At 44.1% G+C, this 16269-nt stretch overlaps 1 protein-coding gene across 3 annotated transcripts in view; it reads right to left on the reverse strand.

Annotated features, from left to right (window-relative positions):
* The window catches only part of LOC134345175 (protein jagged-2-like), a 261826-nt gene that overhangs the window by 51879 nt on the left and 193678 nt on the right, over positions 1-16269 (reverse strand). Inside the window, exons 8-13 of one of the 3 annotated variants that reach the window (XM_063045417.1) lie at positions 15938-16051; positions 15590-15703; positions 13174-13287; positions 11574-11620; positions 10223-10399; positions 553-700 (exon numbers count right to left, since the gene is read on the reverse strand). In XM_063045417.1, the coding sequence (XP_062901487.1) occupies positions 553-700; positions 10223-10399; positions 11574-11620; positions 13174-13287; positions 15590-15703; positions 15938-16051 (714 nt within the window). Of the gene's footprint in view, positions 1-552; positions 704-10222; positions 10400-11573; positions 11621-13173; positions 13288-15589; positions 15704-15937; positions 16052-16269 lie in introns of all 3 variants that reach the window. The other 2 variants (XM_063045408.1, XM_063045425.1) reach the window with 2 other exon arrangements.

Consider the following 16269-nt stretch of genomic DNA (forward strand, 5'->3'; position numbering starts at 1 on the left):
CATTGAGGTCATGTGTCAGTCCTGACAATGAGGGCTTGTGACCATACCAACCCCACCCACCCTCCACCATTACCCTGCCACCAGTTCGGCAAGACCTGGGGTCAGAGGTCCATGTGGGCAGGTGGCACTAAGAGTTGGTGAGTCTCCAGGTCAGTGAAGTCAAGTCTAATGGAAGCCATCAAGTCCAGAGGTTGAAACCTGAAATTTGAAGACCAAAGTCAGCAAGTCTGGAGGTCAAAGCACATGGATTGGCATGTCCGGCAGAGAGGCCCGATGTCTGCAAGTCTGGGCCAGGGACGGAAGGCTGAAGGCCTTGAGGCAGCCTGTCCTGGGGTTAGAGGCCTGTACATGCATACGAGTGGATGGGAAAGGGTTTTTTTTTGTTGCTGCTGTGCTGTTTGTGTTGTTCCACTGAACACTGTGGGCATGCTATGTTGTCACCAGAATGCACAAGAACACTGGCACCTCCTTGGGTGTGTTGATTACAAACACAAATGGTGCATTTCACTGTATGTTTTGATGTACATAAATGAATCTGAATCAAAAATCTACCTTGGCAAGGAGCAGATCTGCAGTGATCCTTCAGAAGTGAGCAGTTCTTCCCTTCATAGTCCTCAGGACAGGCACAGTAGTAATTATCCCCAAGGATGTAGCACTTGGCACCATTCTGGCATGGGCTGGGATCACAGAAGTTGATCCTCTTCTGGAAGAGAGGAAGCAAATGTCATTGAGCAGAACAAAGATGCTGCAGTAGAACACACAAACTTACCACCTTCCGCATCCTACAATGCAACTTCTGTAACCATCATCAGGAACACAGTAGATACTCCTCTCGATTCCAATTTCTACAAAGACAGACCTCAGTCCCATTCCAGATTTATTGTCCTTTTAGGCCCAGCGCTATTCTAGACCCCAGCATATTTAGTCAGAATTAGATTGCCATCATCACTGACCTCCACCTACAATATACAGGGATTGATCACTCATTGATTATTCATTTAAACCAGCAGCTCTTCAGCAAAGCTTAAAGAATTTGAAGCTGTCACCTTTGTTTCTCAAGGAAAGGTCTCTGTAAAGTCGATTGCAGCTGAAGACTAACTGGGGCAGTGACGTCACACAAAGGAAGATAAATCAAAAACTGTTTCTGATAAAAACAAGTTGGTGTTTCTATCTGAAAATACTCAAACTACTACCCTGTTTAATAGTCAACTCCAGAGACTATTACAGCCTTCAGTACAGTGCTAGTAGATAACAAAATTGGAAGTGTGTTGAACAGCTGAAGGAACAAGTGGAAGGAACTTAGTGCAGAAGGATGAGAAAAGCAAAGGAGAGACAACAGGCTAACTGACACCACTCAGAAGAGTTGGCAGTAACAGAATGTATGGATACACCAATTCTGGAACACAGCAGGCTGTATTGAGCTAGCAATTATCAAAGTGAATGGAATGTTGGTATCCTTAACTAGAGATGAGGCATGTAAGCAGAGAGGTTTTATTGAACCTGAATGAAACACAGCCTAGGGCTATTACATCAGCATACTTTAGGAAGAATATGGATGTTTGAGAGAGGACTCTGAAGATTTAACCCAGAACATTATAGTACAGTACAATGTTGCACTGACCTTTTAATCTACTCCAAATATAATCCTGCACAAGGACTCTCAAGTTCCTTTGCAATTCTAATTTTTGAATTTTCTGCCCATTTAAGTCTACTTTTTTGTTCTTTCTGCCAAAGTACATGACCATACACTTCCTGACACTATATTCCATTTGTCACTTCTTAGCTCATTCTTCTAATTGGTCCAAGTCCTTCTGCAGCCTTGCTGTTTTCCTCAACACTCCAGTTATCTTTGTATCGTCTGCAAATTTAGCCAAAATGCCATCAATTCCATTGTCCAAATTATTGACATGTAACATAAAAAGCTGTCCCAACTCTGACACCTGTAGAACATCACCAGTTACCAACAGCCAACCGCAAAAGGCTCTCTTTATTCTCACTCTTTGCCTCCTGCCAATCAGCTAATCTTCTATTCATACCAGTACCTTCCCTGTAATACCATAGGCTCTTAACCTACTAAGCCCCCTCATGTGTGACACCTTGTAAAAGGCCTTCTGAAAATCTAAGTACACACCATCCACCAATTCTCCTTCATCTATCCTGCTTATTATATCTTCAAAGAATTCCAACAGGTTTGTCAGGCAAGATTTTCCCTTGAAGAAACAATGATGTATTTGCCTACTTTACCATGCACCTCCAAGTAACTCGAAACTCAACCTTAATAATGGACTCAGACATCTTCCCAACCATTGAGGCCAGATTAACTGGCCTACAATTTCCTTTCTCTGCCTCACTTTTTTTTGATTTCTATTGAGAGGTGAGAGTCAATACTGGACCATTAAAAATGATGCTGGAGAGGTAGCAAGGTGGGAGGGGGGGAGAGAAGAGAAAGAAATGGTGGGCAAACAAATAGGATTTTGCACCAGTCTTCACTGTGGAAGACATTAGCAGTATGCCAGAAATTCGAGCATCAGGGGGCAGAGGTGAGTGCAGTTACTATTACTAAGGTGGTACTTGGGATGCTTAAAAGTTTGAAGTTAGATAAGTCACATGGAGCAGATAGACAACACCCCAGTATTCTGAAAGAAGTGGCTGAAGAGATTGTGGAGGCATTAGTAATGATCTTGCAAGAATCACTAGATTCTGGAATTTCCAGAGAACTGGAAAATCTGGAAAATTGCAAATGTCGCTGTACTTTTTAAGGGGGAGCGGGGAAGAGGAGGCAGAAGAAAGGAAATTATGGGCCATTTTACCTGATTTTAGTGATTGGCAAGGTGTTGGAGTCCATTATTAAGAACGAGATTTTGGGGTATTTGGAGGCACATGTCAAAATTGGCCAGAGAGTAGTGAATCTGTGGAATTCATTGCCACAGGTGCCTGTGGAAGCTAGGTCATTGCGTACATTTAAAGCAGAGGTTGATAGGTTCTTGTTTAGTCAGGGCGTTAACAGTTACAGGGAGAAAGGAGGAAAATGGGGTTGAGAGAAATAACAAATCGGCTATGAGCAGACTCGATAGGCCAAATAGCCTAATTCTGCTCCTATATCTTAAGGTCTTAGCTTTTATTTGATAGAGGTACACAAAATTATGAGGGGTACAGTTAAGGTAAATGCAAGCAAGCTTTTTCCACAGAGGTTGGGTGAGACTAGAACTAGAGGTTATGGGCTAACAGTGAAAGATGATCTTCGTCACTCAAATGGTGGTGAAAGTGTAGAACTGTCAGTGAAAGTGGTGGCTGCTGGGTTGACCACCACATTTAAGAGAAATTAGAAATAGTGGGGCAGAGCTACAATGGCATTCAACAGAGGGTAGTGAACCCGATGAGATTTCTGGACTAGGAGCTAGAACAGACTCAATGAACAATGGAAACAACAGCTTTGAAAGTTAAGGGATTTTGGATAAATTTTAAATATTATTTCACCATTTCTTTGAGAAAGTAAAAAATTAAAGATTAAAAATTAGCTTTATTTGTCACATGTGCATACAGTGAAATGCAATATGGCAACAACCAACACAGTCTAAGGACGTGCTGACTGCAAGTGCAGCCATGCTTCCTGTGTCAACATAGCATGCCCACAACTTACTAACCCTAACCTGTACGTCTTTAGGATGTGGGAGGAAACTGGAGCCATCTATACATCCCTCAAAGTTGTGGTGCAAGTTGATAGGGTTCTCAAGAAGATGTCTGGTGTGTTAGCCTTCATCAGACAGGGGACAGAGTTCAAGAATCGCAAGGTAATATTGCAGCTCAAAACTGGCTAACATGGGAGTATTGTGTTCAGTTCCGGTTGCCTCATTATAGGAAGGATGTGGAAGCTTTAGAGAGGGTGCTAAGGAAATTTACCAGGATACTGCCTGGATTAGACAGCATGTCTTATGAGGACAGGCTGAGCGAGTTAGGGCTTTTCTCTTTGCAGTGAAGGAAGATGAGAGGTGACTAGATAGAGGTGTACAAGATGCTAAGCAGCACAGATTGTGTGGACAACCAGAGGTGTTCGCCCCCACCACTTTATTTTCACCAGGGATGTCCAGTCCCTATATACTTCCATCCCCCATCAGGAAGGTCTCAAAGCTCTCTGCTTCTTTTTGGATTCCAGACCTAATCAGTTCCCCTCTACCACCACTCTGCTCCGTCCAGCGGAATTAGTCCTTACTCTTAATAATTTCTCCTTTGGCTCCTCTCACTTCCTCCAAACTAAAAGTGTAGCTATAGGCACCCGCATGGGTCTGAGTTATGCCTGCCTTTTTGTTGGCTTTGTGGAACAACCTATGTTCCGTACCTATTCTGGTATCTGTCCCCCACTTTTCCTTCGCTACATCAACGACTATATTGGTGCTGCTTCCTGCACACATGCTGAGCTCGTTGACTTTATTAACTTTGCCTCCAACTTTCACCCTGTCCTCAAGTTTACCTGGTCCATTTCCGACACCTCCTTCCCCTTTCTAGATCTTTCTGTCTCTGTCTCTGGAGTCAGCTTATCTACTGATGTCTACTATAAGCCTACTGACTCTCACAGCTATCTGGACTATTCCTCTTCTCACCCGGTCTCTTGCAAAAATGCCATCCCCTTCTTGCAATTCCTCCGTCTCTGCCACATCCGCTCTCAGGATGAGGCTTTTCATTGCAGGACGAGGGAAATGTCCTCCTTTTTTAAAGGAAGGGGCTTCCCTTCCTCCATCATCAACTCTGCTCTCAAACGCATCTCCCCCATTTCACGCACATCTGCTCTCACTCCATCCTCCCGCCACCCCACGAGGAAGAGGGTCCCCCTGGTCCTCACCCACCACCCCACCAGCCTCCGGGTCCAACATATTATTCTCCATAACTTCCGCCACCTCCAACGGGATCCCACCACTAAGCACATCTTTCCCTCCCCCCCCTCTCTGCTTTCCACAAGGATCGCTCCCTACACGACTCCCTTGTCCATTTGTCCCCCCATCCCTCCCCACTGATCTCCCTCCTGGCACTTACTCTTGTAAGCAGAACAAGTGCTACACATGCCCTTACACTTCCTCCCTTACCACCATTCAGGGCCCCAGTCCTTCCAGGTGAGGCGACACTTCACCTGTGAGTCGGCTGGGGTGATATACTGCGTCCGGTGCTCCCGATGTGGCCTTTTATATATTGGCGAGACCCGATGCAGACTGGGAGATCGTTTTGCTGAACACCTACGCTCTGTCCGCCAGAGAAAGCAGGATCTCCCAGTGGACACACATTTTAATTCCACATCCCATTCTGACATGTCTATCCACGGCCTCCTCTACTGTAAAGATGAAGCCACACTCAGGTTGGAGGAACAACACCTTATATTCCATCTGGGTAGCCTCCAACCTGATGGCATAACACTGACTTCTCTAACTTCCGCTAATGCCCCACCTCCCCCTCGCACCCCATCCGTTATTTATATACACACATTCTTTCTCTCACTCTGCTTTTTCTCCCTCTGTCCCTCTGACTATACCCCTTGCCCATCCTCTGGGCTTTTTCCTCCCCTCCCCCTTTTCCTTCTCCCTGGGCCTCCTGTCCCATGATCCTCTCATACCCCTTTTGCCAATCACCTGTCCAGCTTTTGGCTCCATCCCTCCCCCTCCTGTCTTCTCCTATCATTTTGGATCCCACCCCTCCCTCTCCCACTTTTAAATCTCTTACTAGCTCTTTATTCAGTTAGTCCTAATGAAGGGTCTCGGCCTGAAATGTCGACTGTACCTCTTCCTAGAGATACTGCCTGGCCTGCTGCGTTCACCAGCAACTTTGATGGGTATCTAATTTTAAGGTGATTGGAGGAAAGTATGGCAGGATATCATAGTTAGGTTTTCTTTCCCCACACACAGCGTGATGGGTGTGTGGAATATTCTGCCAGAAGTATTTGTAGAGGAAGATGCACTAGGGATATTTAAGAGGCTCTTAGATAGGCACATGAATGACAAGAAAAATAATGGAGGGCTATGTGAGAGGGAAGGGTTAGATTGATTTAAGAGTAGATCAAAAGGTCAGCACAACATCATGGGCCAATGGGCCTGTACTATTCTATGTTCTATGAAAGAGAAGTCAATGTTTAAAATCCACAATCAAGAAAGACATGCGTATTAAAGCAACTGAAGATAAATAAGAGCTGCCTCTCGGACTTCAGTATCATGCAGCTGCATTTGTTTCCTCTGCTGGCAGTTTCCCTTCCTCTAGTGAATGGCAGTTTGCATGCTGGCACATCAGGGCCAAGGAAATGTGATCCAGATTCCCTAGTTACTAGACAGAATGCGTTGCCAATTCTTGCCACCACTCCAATAACACCCTAAGTTTTACCAGCAACTTCTAGTTTCACTGAATACCAGGAAGCTGGAAGTGTTCCTCTTACTAGTCAATAGTCTGATAACCTCCCTATGATAATCACACAGGGGTCCTTGCAGCTTATAAGTTGGGCACAAGGGGTGGCATAGATAGCACAACACTATTACAGTATCAGCTGTAAGATCAACTCCCGCCCCTGTCTGTAAGGAGCTCATACATTCTCCCTGTGAACACTCAGGTTTCCTCTGGGTGATCTGGTTTCCCCCTACATACCAAAGATGTATGATTAGGTCAGTGAGTTGTGGGTATGCTATGATGGTGCTGGAAGCATGGTGACACTTGCCCGTTGTTCCCAAAACATCCTTTCTGATTTAAATTAACGCAAACAATGCATTTCGCTGTATGTTTCAATGTACATGTGACAAAGTTTATCTAATCAGTGTATTGTCTTCTGTGGATTGTCACCTTGTCATGGTGGAGAAGCTTATGTGGTCCTGTGATCCCAATAGCAATGCTGTCTGGAGCTATGCTCCTGGTAGGGTCCCCCATGGCAGTAAGGTCGAGGGTGAGGTCCCTGACAAAGAACAATTCAACCAAGACCTCAACAGTGGAACAGGCAGACGAAGTTACTTCGAACTCAACAGCTGTGAAAGCAGATGAAGGCTGCAACAAATCCATCAGCTCCAATCGTCATGGTTTCCACGCCATTGGAATCGGTTGATTTGTGAAGTATCATGTGCTTCTTGAAGTGTAACATCAAGTACACATTAAACAAATACACGCACAGGCATCTTCACTCTGTGGGCCACTTCTTCAGAATGAAGACCATCATCCTCGACCTCGCGGGATAGCCACGATGACGACGAATCAGTGTATTTACATACAAATGCAATAGCTTTGGTATTAGGAAGGTGATCAAATGGAATAATGCATAAAACAAACAGCGACAGCTGTCAATAGACAAATATTCACACATCTGACCAGTAGCTTTTGAGAAATTCCGGCACAGAGTACACACTATGTTCTCTGTGCTACACTCCAAGGTTTCATCTCACCTCATCTGTGCAAGGCTACAGATTCAGATTTAGTTACCATATGTACATTGAAACATAGTAAAATGTGTTGATTGGACATCACTTAGAACATAGAACCGTACAGCACAGGATCAGGCCCTTCAGCCCACAATGCTGTGTCAAATAAGTTAAATTAATAATTAAATACCCAACGAGACCAATTCCTTCTGTCCACACAAAGAAATATTGTTCTAATTCCTGCACATCCAAGAGCCTCCTGAAAGCATCTATTTACCTCCACCGCCACCCCGGGCAGCTCATTCCAGGCACCCGCAACTGTGTAAAAAAAAACTTGTCCCATACATCTCCTTAGAACCGAACCCCTCTCACATTAAACTTATCCCCTTTGGTATTAAACTTATTGACCCTGGGGAAAAAGATAGCAACCATTTACTTTATCTATACGCCACATAATCTTATGAACTTCTAACAGATTTCCCCTCAGCCTCCACCGCTTCAGGAAAATAACCCAAGTTTATCCAACCTCTTCTTATAGCACGTCCTCAAATCCAGAAGACATCCTGCTGATGCCTAACTAAACTAATCCCTTCTTAGAACTTGTCTCTTACGAGAACTAAGAGCCTCTTAAATGTCTCTATCATATCGGTCTCCACCACCACCTCTGGTAGTACATTCCAGGCATCCACCACTCTGCGTAAAAAAAAAACTGGCCCTATACATCTCCTTTGAAGTTACCCTTCTCACCTTAAATGCATGTCCTCCGGGACTAAACATTTCAACACTAACACTGGGTCAAAGACAATGGCTCTCTGCTCTATCTATGCCAAGTAACAAAATCTGGGTTTCTTGCCAGAGGAGTAATCATTCAACATTCTTTATAGTGACAATTTCCTCCATTCTATTGAACTAGTTATTCTTTCCAAGGATACAAACTTCACTGTACTACTCATCCCCTGAAATGCATCCGAGAAACTGGATAACCAGTGCACTTATAGATGTACATTTGGGCTGGGAAAGGAAGTAACTTCAGTGCATAGAACAGTACAGGCCTTTTGGCCACAATGTTGTACCAGTCTTTTAACATACTCCCAGGTCAATCTAACCTTTCCCTCCCACAGTCCTCCATTTTTCTTTCATCCATGTGGCTATCTAAAAACCTCAAATATCCCTTATGTACGTGCCACTACAACCACACATAGCAGTGCATTCCTCGCACCCACCAAATACCTACCTTTCTCAACCCCCTAAACTGTCCACCAATCATTTTACAATTATGCCCCCTCATAATAGCCAATTCTGCCCTGCAAAAAGAATCTCTGGCTGCCCATTCAATCGATGCCTCTTATCCTGTACACCGCTATCAAATCATCTCTCATCCTCCTTTGCTCTGATACTCAAATGAGAAAAGCCCTAGCTCACTAAACCTTTCCTCTCAAGTCCATACAGCATCTGGTAAATCCCCTCTGCATTCTCTCTAAAGCTGCCACATCCTTCCTATATTGAGGCGACCAGAAACTGAACAACACTCCAAGTAACAAAACTAAGAGCAGGAATGCTGATTGATTTAACCAGAGAACACGCCAAGACTAACTGATAGCACAACTTGCAGCCCTGTCTTCAGTAATTATCTCCTTGCCTCTGTCAGTATCTTCACCCTCTCTCCCTAACCTGACTCTACCTCCACTCTCCTTCCTCACCTGGATTCAGTTCTTGCTTACCAAGTTTTGCTCCACCTCTTCCCTTCACTGGCCACCTCCAAGGTCTCGATCTGAAGCACAAACCATTCCTTTGCCTTGACAGATGCTGCCCAATCTTCCAAGTGTCTCCAGCAGCTTTAGACGCCTGGTCGACCATTATAGTCACTGTGTGGTCCTTCAATGCACCATGTCCATTTCTGCCCTTCCATGCTAATTCCATCTGTACCCTTCCATGCCTAGCCCATTCAAGTGTCTAAGTGCCTCTTAAATGCAGTGATTATATCCAATTCCACTACTTCCTCCAGCAGCGCATTCTGAACGTTGTCCATTTGTGGATCCTTGGTGTTTAGCGCAATTATTCCCTATTAGCTTCAACAGTAAAAAGAAAGTATTTCACCCAAACTGGCCAGTTCCCCACATTTCCATTTCTGCCTGTCTTATAAAAGTTCCATCTTCCCCTTCACGTATATATTCTTTGACGTGTCCCACAACCTTACCATCGGCAACGTATTCTACAGGCATAGCAGTTGAATCCGATTGTAACTGCTACATTATGTCAATTGATCTAACCCATCAGAAATATTACCCATCCCTACTCAGCTACCTTAAACTGTTTCCTCTCTTCTCCAGTTCTGATGAAGATTCAAGAGGCAGTGCCTCTAGGAGGCAATGTCCATCACTAAGGAACCTCACCATCTGGGACACATCCTCTTCTCATTACTACCACTGGGGAGGAGGGACAGGAGCCCAAAGACAAACAGCTTCTTCCCTTCAGTTACCAGATTTCTGAATGGTCCATGAACATTACCTATTACTCCTTTATTTTGCACTATTTTGTAATTTATAGTATTTTTTATATCTGCGCTGTACTGCTGCTGCAAAAGATAGTGATAATTAACATGATTCTGGGTCTTGGACCTGAAACATTAATTCTGTTTCTAGCTTCACAAACACTGCCTGGACTGTCTCATTTTATTTCGGATTTCCAACAGCTGCAGTATTTTGATTTTCAGTTTCCTCCTGTAAGGGTATGACTGACCCAACAGCATCAAAAACCACTGACTTACAAATACAGCTACAAGCACGGACAACGAACTGCTCAGATGCACATGTATAGCACTTCAGTTGAGTGCCACCAAGGTCTCTCACCTCACAGAAGGTCCCCGAGTAACCACGCAGACAGTGACACCGGAAGCCACCGAGCAGATCCTGACATTGTCCTTCATTCAGGCATGGCTGACTAGCACATTCATTTATTTCAACCTCACAGTTTCTGCCAACAATCCCACGTGGGCAGATGCACTGGTAACCACGCACACTGTTGGGCTGAAATATTAAACAGGAAGAGATTACACCAACATCAATAAAGGTCCTTTTACATACCACATCTTCTGCAGCCAATCTTCTTGGAACGTAAACTCCCCCAAACTCCCATTTCTTCAAAGATCCTTTTACCCCTTGATCCAGATTTCAAGATTAAGATTATTGTCATACACACCAGGGTGCAATGAAATTCCTTCTTTATGTGAACCTCACAGGAATAATCAGTATATAATAATAGTAAACAAAGCAATAAATACAGCAACAAGCGCAGAACAAAGGAAATAGCAGAACATAAGTAGTTGCAGAGTAGTGAACTCTGTCCAATACATCAAGGGCACATCCCTCCCTACCATCTGTAGTATCTACATGAGACACTGCCTCAAGAGAAGGTGACATCCAAAGATCCCCACCATCCAAGCCATGTAATTATTTTGCAGCTACCACTGGGCAAGTAGTACAGAAGCCAGAATTCCCTCATTAGCAGCTACTTCCCTTCAACCATTCACTTTGTAAACTCCAACCACCACTACAGTTTAACAAAACTATGACCACTGATTACTTTGCACTAAAAATGAACTCTTTAAAATTCTAATTGTTTTTGTAAAACTTGTATATAATTTAGCATTTGTTTATTTTTGTTACATGTACCAAATAACAGTGAAAAGCTTATCTTGCAAACTGTTCATACAGATAAAATCATTACATAGTGCATTGATGTAGAACAAGATAAAACAATAAAAATTGCAGAATGAAGTGTAATGGCTACTGAAAGAGTGCAGTGCAGTTAAATCATAAAGTACACGATCGTAACAGGTAGATTACGAAGTTAATCTATATTTAATTTAATTTGTTAATGTTGCTTTTTTATTTTTTATTTGCACAATTTGTCCTTGTTACACATTTGTTACTTGTCAGTCCATGTTTATGCATAATTTTTCATTATCTCTATTGCATTCCATTATTTTCCTGTAAATTTGCAAGAAAATGTGTCTCAAGTATATGGTAATACGCATGTACTTTGATAATAAATTTTACTTTGAACAATATGATGTCATGCCCCTCTGATTCTGTTGAAATAAGATTTTCATTGCACCTGTGCATATGAGAATAAACTTATCTTTGACTTTGTACCCTGTGTATTCTATGTAGCTCTGTTAAAGACAATTCAGTTCCGTACCTTGCAGGTGGCTCCATTCTGGCACTGTCCATAGCAGTTATCAATATCTAAAAGAAAAAGTCATATTGTGCCTAATTAGACTACAATTCAAAGTACATTGCATATAGGTCAGTTATCTGAGGCAGTGGTATAGGCTGCATTTTAATCATCTCCCCCATCCACATACAGAACAACACTGACCAGAACTACAAGCTCAGACAACGAACAAACAACTGGAGTAATCAGCAGGTCAGGCTGTTTCCATGGACTTGGTCTCCACCTGGAACGTCCAATATCTTTTTCCCCTCTAGAAATGCTGTCCTCCAGCAGTTTGTTGTTTTGCTTCAGATTCCAGCATCTGCAGTCTCTTGCGTCTGCATGGATGTGTATATGGGGAAAAAGCCGGAAACTGGAACCAGATGGGAGAATAGTTTAGCTCATGGAGGAGTGGCAGAGCAGACTCGATGGGCCGAATGGCCTTCTGCTCCTTTGTCTTGTGATCTTGTAATTTCATGAGAGACTCCCCCCAACTCTGACAGCAAATCAGGATTTGTAATTGGAAGAGCAGCGTATCCGGCTTTCCCTACTCCTTAACATTCCCTACTGAGGAATAGCCACGGGCTGCTTCCTCTTCACTCTTTCAGCACCAAAAGCTCCAAAACCTCTGGAAATACAGCAGGACTTCCAATCCCAAGCAGCTTATGCCATGGGCCATAAAACATAGGAGCAGAATTAGGCTATTTGGCCCATCAAGTCTACTCTGCCATTCAATCATGGATAGAAAATCAGCCATCTCAAGTCAATTTCCCTGCCCTTTCCCCATAACCTTTAGTAATCAATAACCTATCAATCTCTATTTTAAATAGACCCAATTATTTTCCCTCTACAGCTATCTGCAACAATGAATTCCACAGACTCACCACTCTCTGGCTAAAGAAATACCTCCTTCACCTCTATTCTAAAGGATGTATATGTGGGGCTTGTATTATGAGACTGTGCCCTCTGGTCCTTGACTCACTCACATTTGGAAACATCCTTTCCATTTCCACTATCTGGACCATTCTATGCCCAAGAGTGGATGACAGAAACCAGAGATGGGCATCCAACTGGAGCCCAAAAGACCAAGACACACAGGAACAGAATTAGGCCACCATTCACATCTACTCCACCATTCAATCACTTTCCCTTTAACTCCTTAATTTGACACCCTTTTGATCAACAGCCTATCAACTTCACTTTAAATATACCCAGAGTTAGTCATCCAGCTGAAGTCTGATGAAGTCTCTTGTAACCATTCTCCCTTGCTCCTGAAGCCTCAAAGGAGTTTTTGTAACAGCTTGACTGCTCGCTCTCCCATTCCCACACCTCTTGACAACCCCAAAATCCAGTGTGAAGGGAAATGGAGAGTCTGACTGCTGGAGAAAGGAGAGTGGGAGAAAGGCAGCGGGTACATGAGGCATCACTTCCAGGATGCCATACCCTCACCCCCCCCCCACCCCCGGTCGCTGAAGCAAAACAATGCATTTCACTGTACATTTCAATGTACATGTGAGAAATAAATGTGTATATACACACATATATACACACACACACACACAAAAATATAAAACAGAATACTGACGGAGGTCACAGTTTTGTCCAGACCATCCCGGAAGGCAGTCACAGTAATATCCACCAATCAAATTTCTGCAAGTGTAAGAGTGAACACAAGGCTCCGCCTCACATTCATTAGCATCTGTGAAAGGAGAGGGAAGAGATGCAAAAGAACGAGAAAAAGAGATAGTCAGCAACCACACCATAAAAAGCATGCAAGCAGAAAAGCTAGAGAAAGACCCAACACATTCCCATTGAAAAAAGTCCAAATCTGTCCAGTTATGCTCTTAAAAAAAATGATGCTTGAGCAATTAATCATTGGAGACACTCAACAAGTCGGGCATCATCTGTGGCGAGAGAATCAGAATTAAGATTTCAAGTCACGGACCGTTCACCTGAGGTCCTTTGCTCCATCTAACAGTCTCATATCTGACAATGATTACTTCTCTCACTGCAGAAGCTGCCTGCGCTACTGAGTGTTTCCAGCATTCTGTGGCCAAACTCCTGGAGAAACTCAGCTCGTCAAGCAGCATCTGTGGAGGGAAATGGACAGTCGAGACTCTTCCTCTGGCCTGGAAAGAGGGGAGTTAGCCAGTCCAAAAAGGGTGTGGAGCAAGAATTAGCAGGTAATGGGTGCATCCAGATTTGGGGCGGGGGGGGTGAGGGTTGATAGGCAAGTGAAGGAGAGGGAAAACAGAGTGTTACATCATATTACAGGCCCTTCAGTCCATAAGGTTGTGCCAACCTTCTAACCTACTCCATGATCAATCTAAGCCTTCTCTCCTACGTAGCCCTTTTTTTTATATCATCTATGTGCATATCTAGGAGTCTCTTAAAAGTCCCTAGAGCATCTTTAATGTACCTAACTTAATGTAAAAAAGGTGGAAGCTCTTGCTCCACCCCCTCCCCCATTTTATATTGGCTCTCAACCCGAAATATTCACTGTGCATTTCCCTCCCAGATGCTGCCCAACCCGTTGAACTCCTTCAGCATTTTGCATGTTGTCCAGATTTCCAGCATCTGCAGATTTTTAACAAAAACAATTCTCCTTTATCTGGTGCGCCTCTGCAATGCTCCACTCACAGCAGTGAGGGTTAGAGGACAAGAGTATACACCTCTAAACGCTCGCATTGTGGCCCCAAAACAGAAGGAACTGGGGATTAGTAACACACACAGGTGGGTGCCTGCTTCCCTGTTTGCAGAAGTTCACAAAGCAATGACCAAACCCTGTGACCTCACAAATAGAGCAAGGCCATTCAGCCTCTAAGGACTTTCCTACCACTCAATTAGATAATGGCTGACTTGCACACAGACTCGTACCCTCCAACACCGTTGTCCAAACAAAAACAAATTAACAGCGGTACCCAGTCTTGCTCTATAGTTAGACATGCATGGAGCACTTTGAGAGCCAGTTGTACAGCATGGGAAAAGGCCCTTCAGCTCATGAAGTTCCATGCCAACTAAGATGTACATTTCTCAGGACTTGACCCATATTTAAACTCTTTCAATCCACATACCCGTCCACATTCTTCTTAAATGTACGTAACACAACTGCCTCAACCACTTCCTCAAGCAGCCTGTTCCACACCATTCAGCACATCTAAGAAGCACTTAGACAGGCACATGGATGAAAGAAGAATGGAGGACTATGTGGGAGGGAAGGGCTAGATTGATCTTGGAGTAGGTTTAAAGGTTGACCCAATATTGTGGGCTGAAGGGCCTGTACTATACTGTACTGCTCCGCTCCATCTTCTATGTTCTATTATTTAATGGTTCCTCTGGTACAAGATACATGAACCAGGACTTTCTCAGATCTGTGTGTTTTTAAATAGGTGCTGAGGTCAAGAGGGTAAATGTAAAGTAAGAAATACTCTGAAAACCTTTGGATAAAGCCTGCTGAGGCTGACATGGGTTCGGAAAGCCTTGTGCAGACTGCAGGACTCTCATCTCTGCCAGGTCTCCACCCTAAGCAAACACTCGAAATCTATTAAGGGTTAGGTGACCGATTGTGTATATTAATACACACTCCTCTCTAAACCATTTTCCCGGTTACCACAACATTTCCCCCCCACGTATACAGTAATCACTGCAATTAAAAACAGGAAACAGAAGTTGAGATTTCAGGGAGGGAATTCAGTACCACCACAAACAGGGCACCCGAATGAAGCCATGCCAACCATACTGAGAGAGAAATTGGCCTTAGGCCTGTCCCCACCCTGCAGGAGACAGGGATAAGCATGCTGCAAGGACAAAAGAGCGGAATTCAGCAATTATATACTGGTCTGTCCTTCAAGATCATGGCCAAACTATACCTCCACTCCATTTCACTACACTATCAAGATTGTTACACACAGCAACAAGCCTTAACTGCAAGAGGCAATCAACAATCTATTTACTCAGTCTCAACCAGTTTACCAAGCAAAAAACAGCTTGAGACTCCCTACCCAGCTGGCAGGTCTTCCCAATCCACTGTGAGGGGCAGATGCACTCAAACCCATTAACACGGTCAATGCAAGTCCCACCGTGTGCACATGGACGTGATACACAGTCATTTATATCTGTGGAGAGAGATAGTTGGTCAGTCAGTGAGCGAGAATTAGAATTAGTTTTATCATCACCGAATTAGATGACGTAAAATTGGCTCTACAGCAGTACAACACAAAGAGAGCAAGGGAGGGGTGGGTGAGGGGGGAGGGGCGATCTACCGGTGGGGGGGGGTGGAGGAAGGGGGGGGCGAAGGGGAAGGAAGGAGGAAACTACATCCACCACTGAATGTAACAGAACCAACCTACCGATGGCACAGGTTGTCCCATTCCAACCCGAAGGACACTGGCATTCAAAACCAGTTGGGACCTCATGGCAGGTACCTCCATTTGCACAGGGGTTGGACACACAAGCATGCTCAGCTAGAACCAAAGAAGCCAGTGGGAGATGATTAGAGCCAAATTCAAAACTTGGACAACATAATCCTCCCCACCTCACTCCAAAACTTGCACAAATTAATCCTCCCGATCTGAACCTGCCTCAACAAAGGATCAAGAGAAGGCACTGACCAAAACTGGTGGGTGAGCGGTTTCATCTTCCTGCGTGTCAACACCTCTGAAGATCTATCCTGGGCCCCAAC

Source organism: Mobula hypostoma, chromosome 1 (genome assembly GCF_963921235.1).
Source record: "Mobula hypostoma chromosome 1, sMobHyp1.1, whole genome shotgun sequence".
Classification (NCBI taxonomy): Eukaryota; Metazoa; Chordata; class Chondrichthyes; order Myliobatiformes; family Myliobatidae; genus Mobula; species Mobula hypostoma.